Source organism: Macrobrachium nipponense, chromosome 30 (genome assembly GCF_015104395.2).
Source record: "Macrobrachium nipponense isolate FS-2020 chromosome 30, ASM1510439v2, whole genome shotgun sequence".
Classification (NCBI taxonomy): Eukaryota; Metazoa; Arthropoda; class Malacostraca; order Decapoda; family Palaemonidae; genus Macrobrachium; species Macrobrachium nipponense.
The window spans coordinates 14,228,806-14,241,305 of NC_087218.1; the positions used below are offsets into that span (position 1 = coordinate 14,228,806).

The window sequence follows — 12,500 nt, forward strand, 5'->3', positions numbered from 1 at the left end:
GGCCACTTTCCAAACAATAGTATGTCTCCCAGCGTGGTCCTCAATGCTCTCCTCAACAGGTGTCCATACCATCTCAGCCTCCCCTCCTGCACTTTCTTTGATACTTCCACACCTTAGTTGACCCCCTTATGTAGTCATTTCTGATCCTATCCACTCTTGTTACCCCAGACATCCACCTAAGCATTCTCATTTCTCCACATCCATCTTCTTCTGCTCTGCTTTTCTCATGCTTGCTGTTTCCGTACCATACAGCATTGCTGTTCTTACCACCGTCTTGTGAAATTTTCCTTTTAACCTAAGCGGCACTCTTTTGTCACAAAGAACTCCTGAGTGCCGCTCTCCAGTTGTTCCAGCCTGCCTGTACCCGATGTTTACTTCTTCTTCCATACTTCCTCCGCGTTAACAAAAGATCCCAAATACTTAAACTTATCACTCTCCTTATTTGCTCTCCACCAAGCTGAATACTTTCTCTATCATCCCCCTCAGTGGTGGTACACATATATTCTGTCTTGGATCTACTTATTCTCATTCCTCTGTCCTCCAGTACTTGTCTCCATCTTTCCAATTTCACTTCCAGATCTTCCCTGCTCTCTGCACACAGAACAATATTCATCCGCATACAATATGTTCCATGGTACTGTCTCCCTTACTTCCTCTATTATAACATCATCACTATGTTAAAGATAAATGGGCTCAGAGCCGACCCATGGTGTAATCCTACTCTCACCTCAAAACCTTCTGTCTCCCCAACACTGCTCTCACTCTGGTAAATACATTCCGGTACATCTCTTGTATCAATCGCACATACTAATTATAAATTAAAAAAAAAAATGGTAGCAAAATCACATTTCAAAACATGTGCGAAATACTAATCAACAAAGGCATCACTGGTAAAAGCTAATAAGTCTTAAAGTTCAACACTTACTTTCCGCAGAAGGAATTTCAGATCCTTAGAATGTTCCAAAGCATGATCAGCCACTATCGATTTTCACACCAGAATGAGTGACACTCTCTAACCAACTCATGAACGTGCGTTTCCGTTTTCAAACGCCCGCAAATCCTATTTCAACTGGACCATGCTTTCATGATGGAAATTTCAATCCTTGATATGTGACGGTGTATCCAGGGCACTCTCCAAACAATGTTCAGGTCACGGATCTCTCGATCGCTGAATTAATTCCGGCCTCAGGTGGACAGAATCAGTATTGTCTCCAACCGGGACAGACAATGCTAAGTCCAGTAAAAAATGGGTTGTATGCTAGGTGTTTGAATAATTACTTTAAACACCTGCAACATCACTGAATACGTCAAGGTTTCATATATTGCAAACTCCTCCATATATATACTTATCCTTATATTTTTTCAATTAAAATTAGTATAATATTTTCCAATCAAGGAATCCACGAACTCTTTTATCCCGTGGTGACTTTCAGTGAAGTTCTTATTGTTCAGATGGGATGCAGTTTTCTCTTGCTGTTTATCTTGGGCGTATATGTCAGCACGAGTTTTCAAACCATATGGTGTTATTTCTTACTGCAAACATCACATCTTGGTCAAGTGTATCAATGGTATTATTATTAAAAAAAATAGATCCATTACAATTCTTCACTGATCAGTAAATATATTCTCTAGAAATGAAACTAATAGGAGTGAAAATCCCATGATCTGTCTTCTGTTCATTATAACTTAATTCTTACTCTTCTGATTTACAGGTTCCAGAAATGTGAGAAGGTCGGGATGACTGGGACTGGGTCATGACGGAGTCTGGCAGGATGAACCTCTTCAAGAACCGTCTAGCTAGAACCCGGCAGATGAAGGAAGAGAAGAAGAAGGAGAGGCTTTAGGGGAGGCCTTCCCAGGGCTCTGTCATTTAATGACGCCTTTGCCATCAAGAAGATCCTCGACACCTTGCACGCGACCTTCGGATCAATGCCATATCCCAGAGGAGTGCAAAGGCGACTCCATCGACTCTCTGTCCAATATCTTCGTGTACCTCTGCAAGAGGTTCGGTAAGTTCTTCCTGAAGATCACCGAGGACACTGACCTGTGTGAGGAAGACAAGACTCTATGCTCAAGAATGGGATATCGATGTCCCTCTACATCAGTGGTGCTCACATGTACGAACCCAGTGTCGCCGCAGCTGGCCAGCATCCACAACCCATGAATCCATCAAAGTCCCTCACCTGACGCTGGAGACCCTTGAGAAGCTCGCCACCATCCCAGACGCTTTCAGCACCATCATGAAGTTCTACAGCGCTTACGAGACGACCTTAAGGACCACGTGGTTGCAGTCCTCATGTACCTCATCTCCTTTTTCTTGTCTGATGACCCTTGCTTAATCGACTGCACAAGTGTCCAAAAGCAGCAGAACGAGTATCTGGGGTATCTGAAGAGATACCTTGTGGCCAGGGACGGCCAGAAAAGCGTCTCAGGGATATTCCGTAAGCTCCTGGATGGCATCAACTACGTCAAAGATATCCTCAAGTACCACACTATGGTGGCGACATCAAGCCTACCATAAGACCACACGAATCTCTCCGTCTTTGCCAAGGACGCCATAGCCCAGTCAATGGCCAACCTCATCAACCAGATCGAGATGTCATTCAAAAGGACCCTTCCCCCCTTACGCCTCCATCCTGAAGGAGGAGGAGAAGGAGGCACTGGGCATGGGCAGCCATTCCACAGCGCTCGTCAAGGAGAGAGGCACCGCAGTCATGCAGAATCATCCAGACACAATAGCCTTGTTTGGGTCGACGACGCGGACCGACCAGCTGATCGTGTCCCCTTTCCTCAAGCTGATCGAGTGGAACAAGGCCGGTCCGGAGCAGTTGTCTCGCGCGAAGCCGTCCTTGGAGGGTATTCCGGCCAGCGAAGCAGCAGCGGAGGGAAGGAGCAGCAGCGGTAGTGAAACGGAGGAAGCCTCGGCCGGAGGGAACACGGAGGAGGAGGTCGACGTCGACGCCGTCGTGATATTTTGAAGAAGTTGTCCCACACCGACGACCCCAAGATGATCAACATCTTCAAAGAAAACATTCCAAAAGAATTACTGGAGAAGTTCTCTCGCAACCTGGCGGATCACCACCACCAGTTGTAATGGCGGCGCGGTTGTCTAGTGTTTTCGTTAATCAAAACAACTGCTGTCTGCTGACTCCCGTGTTTGTTTCTTATCCAGTGTACTACACGTGTTACCACGAACGCTTTTTCAAGGAAGCCACCGTCGTCGTCAGATGTTCAAATCACAGGTGTATAAATGTAGTATGTTCTGTTTTCTCTTCGTCTTCTTCTTTTAATTAAGGCAACAAGAAAGTCACCTCAATGCACAGCAGGAACTGTGAACGTAGAGGGAAATTTTCATATGTCTGGGGACATACTGTGAGCATATACGTGTATGTAGTATGTTTGAGTAAATTGATCTAAATTATATATATATATATATATATATATATATATATATATATATATATATATATATATATATATATATATATATATATATATATATATATATATATATATATATATATATATATATATATATATATATATATATATATATATATATATATATATATATATATATATATATATATATATATATATATATATATATATATATATATATATATATATATATATATATATATATATATACAAATACACTATTCTGCAATACAATATGAAATGATGATGAGATTTAAGAGGAGAAGAATTAAAAGAAATCATTTTCAGTGTACAGTCTATTGTAAAACAATCATGAATAAATGTTGAATAACTCTTACACTTGCCCCCTACAAATTTGAAAGTACAACTTCAGTCAACCTCATCAATATGGTTTTGTGATGGAAATAAATGTTTATATATGTAAAACGGCGAATTATTATTTACCTCTTATTCTACGTACTATTCGAAGAAGAACAAATGCAATTCATGGTTTTAAAAAGTGACGCAGGCACTGTTGGCAATACAAAAAAATGTAGGTTTAAAAAAAATGTCAAAAAAAAGCGGTAGTTTCCAGGAATGAAAGGAGGCGTGGAGTGGTTTCTCTCGGGAAAGTTTCAGAAAAAAAAAAAAATAAATAAATAAAATCCAAGTAACAAATTCGCTTCTCTTTCTTTTGAGATTGTTTCCATGAACGTCTTCAGGGATACACTTGAAAACTCTGAAACGAAGGAAATGAGTTATTACTCCTCGTTTCCTATAGTTTTCTCATTTGGACCACTGACTTGAAATTCAAGCTTCCAAAGAATATGCGGTGTTCATTAGGAGGAAGTAAAGGGAAATACAGAAAGAAGAGATCCTTCCCATTTATTAAAAGAGAAAGAAAATGAATAAATAGGCAAACAGATAAAAAAAAAATTATTAAAAGGCAAGAAGACGAGTAGTATTAGTAGTATTTTTCTGGAATCGTCGTGTCCTCAGCATCTGGAATCGTCTGGTTCTCAGCATCCTTTTCTCTGCGTTTTCTTGCTCCAATTTCAAAAACTCCACAAACTTGTAAAAGATTGGGTGGTTAAAACCCAATGTTAACTGAAGACTTCGGTGCCACCCTTCTAATGAGTTATTTGGTCTTTGGTAGGTCTCCCTGCACCCGATCAAAAGTAGTCCATAACTCAGGTTTAAAAATAGCATCTCTCCAACGGCATCGGAAGGGACGACCAATCCACGTATCCTCAAAATAATTCGTTAACTCTTCCAACTCAGGAGGCATAACACCTTGCAAAGCTTCAAATACCTCGCAAAAGCTAAGGCTACCAACATCTTACAATAATTTTGCGAATATGCTCTTCGCTTATAATATAACTGTGAGACTTAAAGCCTGTATTTTCCGCCATATGCACTGAACCAGATGAAAAAAGTAACCACTTATTTGCGTACCCTCAAACACATTTGAAAATGCATTTTGAAAAGCCTTTTCAAAATCACAAAGCATAGTATCGGGCGTCATATCTGGGGCTAAATACAAAATTGTCCTTAATGCCCTTTCTTATGAAAACTTTTTTGAATTTCTAAAAAATAATTATAAATAAAAGCTAATTTGATCACTGCCGAATCGTCATGCGCTGAATTGTCTCTAAGCTGAATTGTCATGTGCGGAATTGTCGGCGCTGAATTGTCATGCGCGGAATTGTCGGCCCACGTACGAACAAACAAACAAGACAACTTCAGGGACGCTGTTCCAGAGTCCAACGGTGTGAGGTATAAAAGACCTCTGGAACAAGTTGCAGTGGTGGACTGTCGTCACCCATCCAGGCAAACCAGAATAAACTTTAAACTTTCAAGACAAGACTAGCGTTAAATACAGTGAAGAGAAATGGATAGTTTGGGGTTGGACAGCAGATAAAGATTGACTGATTCAAACATTAATTTATCAGGTGTCGCAAGATCACAGGTCAACGAAACCGGGAAATATGTTCATAAAGGCTATAAAACGGTATCAAACATATTAATAATAAGCGATAAAATTAATTAAAATCATAAAAGGTCTTAAAAATGTATACTGGATGCTTAAGTCTACCATTAACAATAATAATTTGTTAAAAAGTCCAACTCATTTCATAAACAAAAAACAAAAAAAGTACTAGTATGGTATTTGCTTAAGAAAATAAATAACTAACACCAGAATTACGCTAAGACGTAATAGTTAGAGAAGGCGGGTAGCAAAACTGAAGAAAGGTAGCAGAATGAAGGCAAAATAGTAAAAGGCTGAAAAGCGGGTGCCGAAAGGAGACTACAGTGAGCCACGTGCGGCGCGAAGAGGCGCTATCGGCAGCAAGGACAAGAAGGCGAAGATCATCTCATCTTCGAAGAACAATAGAGGGAAAATTTATTCAGGGAGGTAGGAGGGGAAAAGGAAAAAAAACAAAACATTCATCCCAACATACAAGAGAGAGATTCGATCTCAACAAAGACTGGGACAAAACAATGCCATAAATAAACTCGGCAGCAACTCTCCGGTTGAATGAGACATCCTGTGGATAAAGGTAGGGTAAAATAGCCTCAAGTTTATCATTCTTCCCACGCGCGCGCCCCCCGCAAGCGTGCGTAGGAAATTTTAATTTGCCAAAGTCGGCACCAAAAGCCAAAGATATATCGGTATAACGAATGTTTGTACTGTCGGCCAAAAAACTGATGGCAGAGTTTCATAATTTTTCGTTCACCTGCCTGACGCACGATTCATGCCTTATTTATCTATTTTTCTTTTCAAAGATGGAAGAAATCATGTGTAATGACATTAAAAAACAGTCACTTATATCTTTAGAACATTATGTTATGTTATTGCGTAAAACTATTTTCCATATAGCAAAATTGACGTGAACGAAACGAGTGATAAAAACGTCATATCACAACCATAGATATACATTACCAAATAGATAGGAGACACCTATCACTAGTAGGATCGCATAAACATAGTCCTTAAATTATTATTTCAATATTAAGTTGAAGGTAGTTTAACTATTCCATTTATTAAATTTTACAGAAAACACTGGAATCTCACAAAATGCTATTAAATTTAAAAACAAAAAGAAAAAAAAAACTATATCCTAACTCTATTGCTTTTGATGTTATGTGCACGGGAATCTAATGTCAATGTGTCATTTATCGGTCTAAAGAAAGACATCCCTCGATGAGCGAGAGACAATTATTGCACTGCATTCGGTGCAAGTTCCTGTAAGAGAGATATCAAGAAAGCTTAATAAACCAGAGAGAATCATACATAGATGAATCAATTGTTTAAAGAACGGCAAAATTTAGAACATGGGCCAAGAGGTGGAACACCTCGAAGCACCACAAGAGAGGAAAATACAGTAGTGTAGACGTTGCTGAGCAACATTCATTTGTGAATTTTGAATTCTAGTGCATCATCACGACATTGCTGGATCAGGAATCATGACTAGCTCTACGCTTATGACTGGTGTCTGATGAATACTTTAGATGGAGAGGAAGAGATTTTTAAATCTACACTTGAAATCTTTGATAGTTGTCTAAGCAAACTTATCTTTGATGGATGAGAGATTCAGTTAGGCTTACTCTGTTTGTTTTGTTTTTTTATCGGTGGTCAGTCAATACCACGGATAGGGAGGGAAACAGTTTCAATGATGCATGCATTTTTTTTTTCTTCAAAACCTAAAGAATACATTTTATTGGGAGATACTTTATTAACATCGGCCTAATCCCTCCATCACTCCTATACGCCACCTCCGCTCTCTTCTACATCTCAGGCGACTTGATCCGACTTCTCGTTACGAACTCCATCGCGTGAAAGCATCACTAATGATAACGGTTATTTTAAAATTCCCCGCACCGACAACGGACGCCTTAAAATGCATGTTTATTAAATATTTTCTGTTCAAAGAAACTTTATCTTTCATTTCACAAAATATGTGCATACACTCGTGTTACATCCTGTAGCCGTCAAAGAGCAACCCTTGATTAAAGAGTAGGTTTTTCTAAAAAAAAAAAAAAAAAAAAAAAAAAAAAACATGTGAATAGACTTAAACGAGAACGTCACCTCTCATATTTCTTATCCTTTCAGCTACTTATAATATGCTTATGGTAGTAGGTCTAGGTATACATGGGAAACTAATTTGAATTAATTTCTATTTAGAAGAAATGAATAACTACAGAAAGATCAACCTAGAAAGCTTTAATGAAAGTAAGCCTTTCTTAATGTATTCGTCAGTTTTGAATCCCACACCTTTCCAACGTGTCCAAATGAAACAGGATGATATGCAAGTAATTCGATAAAAAATAAGACTGGATTATATTCATTTGATTTTTTTATGATTGCTTTTTGACTTTGAATAGCTAGGTCTGAGTTAAGTATGTTAAGCAATTATGAAAAGGAGATCAAAGGACAAAATTAGTTTAATTAAACATCGTTTTCAAAGAATTAACGCCTTGATGTATTATTTATCGGCTGTAGGAGACGAAATGACAACACCCCAGTGCAGTACGATACGTTGAGTCAAGACTCGAGCGGCAGCAAAGCCAACTTCAAAATCTTCGGTATGCTGTGACTGTCACGAAGCTAGAGTTGAGAATAAAATTAGAAATCGTGGACCCATCGGTATATATTTTCCTTACTTTGCAAAATAATTATCTTTAATACGTTGAATAATTCTACTCAATTCTAATGTAATTTATCTTAAGTATAGCACCTTTGAAAGGAAATAATCTGGCACCTGCATATGGCAATATTTCCATAACGAACAATGAATTAAGAAACTACGCCAATTCTTCGTTGACCGTCTGTACACTAGAAAACCAAACCTAAGTAAGTGTGTGTGTGTGTGTGTGTGTGTGTGAGAGAGAGAGAGAGACCCAGTTTCTCAATATATCATAGACCATAGACGTTAGGGGGAGTGGTCTCGCTGCTCTATGCACTGATACAACTTGAAATATGATTCTATAAGGCTAAATGATAATTATGCACATACATTTATAAATAAGATCATGAATCTTCTTCATTGCCAAGCTTCCCAAAAAGCCAAATGTCAAGTGAAAAGGGGAAGAAGAAAGGTGTTAATGTAAATAAATAAATAAGTAAATAAACAATAATTAAACTATATATATATATATATATATATCTATATATAATATATATATATATATATATATATATATATATATATATATATATATATATAGTCAATTGGAGCCGCTTTAGGACAGCATTTTACCACGCAAAGTGGAAACGGGAAAGCCCTCAGTTACCATAAACCTCTACGTCACTTCAGCGTCACTTGTCACTCCAGGACCGTATTAGGAATCTCCAATAGCAGGGTAGTTGTATCGAGGAACCGTACCTGCCTTCGGGATGGAGAACCGGTCGTACCAAAACAATACCTCCAACGAGAGATAAGATAAAGTATTCAGCTGTCATGACACTCTTCTTCAGTGGGAAAAGTGTCTCTGCTGGACTTTGTGACTTGAAACTCTTCTTCTTCTTCTTCTTCTTCTTCTAATAATGATAATAATAATAACAATAATAGTAACAATAATAATAAAATCCGAGTGAATCTTGTTTGTCCTTTCCCGAGTGACAGTAGGGGTACATGACACAGCTCTCCATCCCCTGCAAACCTGTTTTTCCACCCCCGGTGACAGTAGTGGAGACATGACACAGCCAACCATCTCCTGTAAATCTGTTTGTCCAACCCGGGTAGGGCTAGGTAAGTAAGGGATCGGGAGGGTAGGGCAAACAGCAGTGCCGGGTTCCAGCGCATGTAGTGTGCGCCAAGAAGCTCGTAATAATAATACTAATAGCAAAGAGCTAGGGGCAAAAACATTATCGCAGAATGCGTTTTATTAGATGATATAAAAAATAAAAAAATTTCCGTGTATTGTTGGTAGATTTCTTGCTCACTTTTTATTTTCTTATTTTTTTGCATGAATGAATAACTGTTCTTCAAACCTAGGAATTTCTATTTCCTATTACTCAATGTCAGCAGATTTTACGAAATGTTCTTTACTTGTCAAACCGACAATAACAATACTCTCAAATTTTGATAGAATGATTGACAAGTTTACATTAACATTTCCAAATGACAACAAAGGTCAGAGCGCCTAAGAAAAAATAATGTATTTCGTAAAAGAAAACAAAATTAAAATCTTTCCTTACAAAACAACGCAAACTTTTTGATGAATTCCCTCATTTCACTCAAATTTGTAAATCAGTCTTACCAGTTCGAAAAATACCGGTAGCTCCTGTAAATTGATGTGAAAATCTATAAAACTCAGAAAATCATTCATTCAAACTTATAAATAATGAACTCAGTTCAGTCAAACATGTAAATCGACTAGAGAAATGCCACGTACAAAATCTATGAACACCGGAAGCTCTCCTGTAAATTTGATCTGAAAAAACCTATAAAACTAAAACGTTTCATACAATCTTACAGATTATACATTACAATCAAATACGCAACTGACTCTTACCAGGCAGTAAATTAACGTTCACATATAATGAAAACAAAAAAGTTAAAAAAACTCAAGGGATTAACAGTATGAAGGAAGAAGCCATATCGGTAAGGAAGCGAATTTTCATCCAGGATTCCGTAAAAAATCGTGAAATAAATATGTATGAAAACTGCTGGCTACGTAATCCGGACTGGCTTGTGATGTATTGATAGATTTTGTAAAAATTGTATTCAAGCTTTCTTAGCTCTCTCTCTCTCTCTCTCTCTCTCTCTCTCTCTCTCTATCTTATATATATATATATATATATATATATATATATATAGATATATATATATATATATATATATGCATACATATATACATATATATATGCATACATATATATATATATCATACATATATACATACATACATACACACACACACACACACACACACACACACACACACATATATATATATATTATATATATATATATATATATATATATATATATATATATATATATATATATATTCGCGTTCCACGCCATTGGGTCCTAGGTTTATAGTAGTTTTAAGTAAATCAATGACTTGTCTGAAATTTAATGCCTTTAAAACAGAAAAATTAATCAGTGCTTACGGTGGACCGACAAAGAGGCAGCGAACAGAATAGTAGGGTAATGCAGTGAAAAATATGCTACTCTACAGAATTGGTTCAAGAGAAACGCTATGAGCGCACTAAAATAAAAGTATAATTCCACTTAAAATGCAAAGATATTGCAGGGACTACTATAGAATCCTGTGGCACTATCTACTACATTAAAAATAGTTACTAAGACTAACTAGTGTCATACCAGGTATGAATTGATGTAACTAAATAACTAGAATTAACATCTAAGATTAGCACGTTCTAAGAGTAAGTAGGATTTCCTTCGACGAGTCTGACGCCGAACAGGAAGTAAATGCACTGCTCTTATACAGTAACTGTGATCACTTGAGAAATGGTGCACTTGGTATGTGGTTCAAAGACACCGTTGCTTGAGACACAGATGGCCACAAGAGGACTGTCAGTAAATCTGCATGACAGTCAAAATTGTAATGACTGAAGCAAAGAGTTTGCAAGAATTTGCTCTACCAATAGCGTAAGCACAAAAGCAAAGTTACGTAATTTGCCCTATGATTTCAACCAGAGATTTACTCGAATATGCTTGCCACAAAATATAACAACTCACTGATAAAAAATATGACTGCATCACTTCACTAGTAACTTGAATAAATAGTCACTAAAATAAAAGGTCACTTTTAATTGGATTATAATAGGGAGACAAAACTCAAAATGGACTGAGGATCTGGGAATAGGGTGGGGGTTTCAGGAACAGATGTAGGATGGCATGAGCCAGTAGAATTCGTCGTCGAGGAACTTACATCGTCTCGCTACCAATGAATGGAGAAGGTAGGTCGTGACCGGAGTAGACGGTCACACAAGGCCACAGTGAGTGGTATGGAATAAGGTAAAGTGGAATACTCGTCTGAGCATAAGTCCAGGAAGACTTGTAGACTTCTTGCTTGAGTCTGACTGGAAGGCACTAAACCGACTGAGTGCAGTGTTGGGCTTCTTTAGTCTCTCTCAACTTCTTATGGACAACTGGGTCCAGAGATACCTACAGACGTAGGGTATTGTGACAAGACCAACCTGGAGTACTTATATCCCCATCGGTGCAGTCGCCATCTTGGATGTTTTCGATGGTCAGCTGGCATTGTTCAAATCTTCCACACAGGCCATCTTAATCCTCAGGTAGTGCTGGAAGAAAACAGTATTTCGACAGTATCTCTTGTCTACAGCCTACAACAAAAGAAGGGCGGTGCAAGGGAGAGAAAGGATAGGCAGGGTGGAGTTACTAGGTTCAAAAGGCAAGGTTCAGGTCAGATCTTAAATGACCTGCAGATGGTCAAAAGGGAATGGTCGCCAGAGTGGGTAGTGTTAATGAGGATATCAGGACCTAAGGGAAATTAATAAAATAGAAGGAGTGGTGTGAGAATTGAACTGTCTCCCTTTCCACGTGTTTTGACCAAATTCAGGTGGCCAGCTATAGCTGATAGTCGTGAGGGGCTTAATGTCAGTTAGAGGATGTTAGAAGGGATTATATGAAATTGGAAGCCGTTAGGGTGACGCAGGTGTTAATCAAAACATCCTGATCGGCGCTAATGATAGGTAGCGAATACTGACAGGATTCTAAAGGAGTTTCGTAATGGCATTCTATTGTACTCGCTATGACCTGAGATGAGGTTTCTGAATGACGGAGAGGGTACAAACTATACGACAAGCGAGCCGAATCTAAATTGATTTATTTTGACACTGAGCTGTCGTTTCTGTCATGAACGAGATTCTGGGAGTGTTTGTGATTAAATCATATACACCCCCAGAATCAATTTTATTTGACAGAGAAACTAATTTGAACCAATTTCCCCACTACTGTGCCCATACATTCCCTAAATATGAAAACATCCCTAGGGCAACCGCTTTTGCTTTCTTTTTACTTTATTTGTACTTTGAGCAAGAATTTAAAAATGAGACTAAAATGCTGGCAAGAATACAA

At 38.1% G+C, this 12,500-nt stretch overlaps 1 protein-coding gene across 1 annotated transcript in view; it reads left to right on the forward strand.

The window, feature by feature from the left end:
* The first annotated feature begins 3,007 nt into the window (after positions 1 to 3,007).
* Positions 3,008 to 12,500, forward strand: part of LOC135201974 (histone H3.v1-like) — a 162,086-nt gene continuing 152,593 nt past the window's right edge. Inside the window, exon 1 of the mRNA XM_064231251.1 lies at positions 3,008 to 3,090. Coding sequence (XP_064087321.1) covers positions 3,008 to 3,090 — 83 coding nt within the window. The remainder of the gene's footprint in view (positions 3,091 to 12,500) is intronic.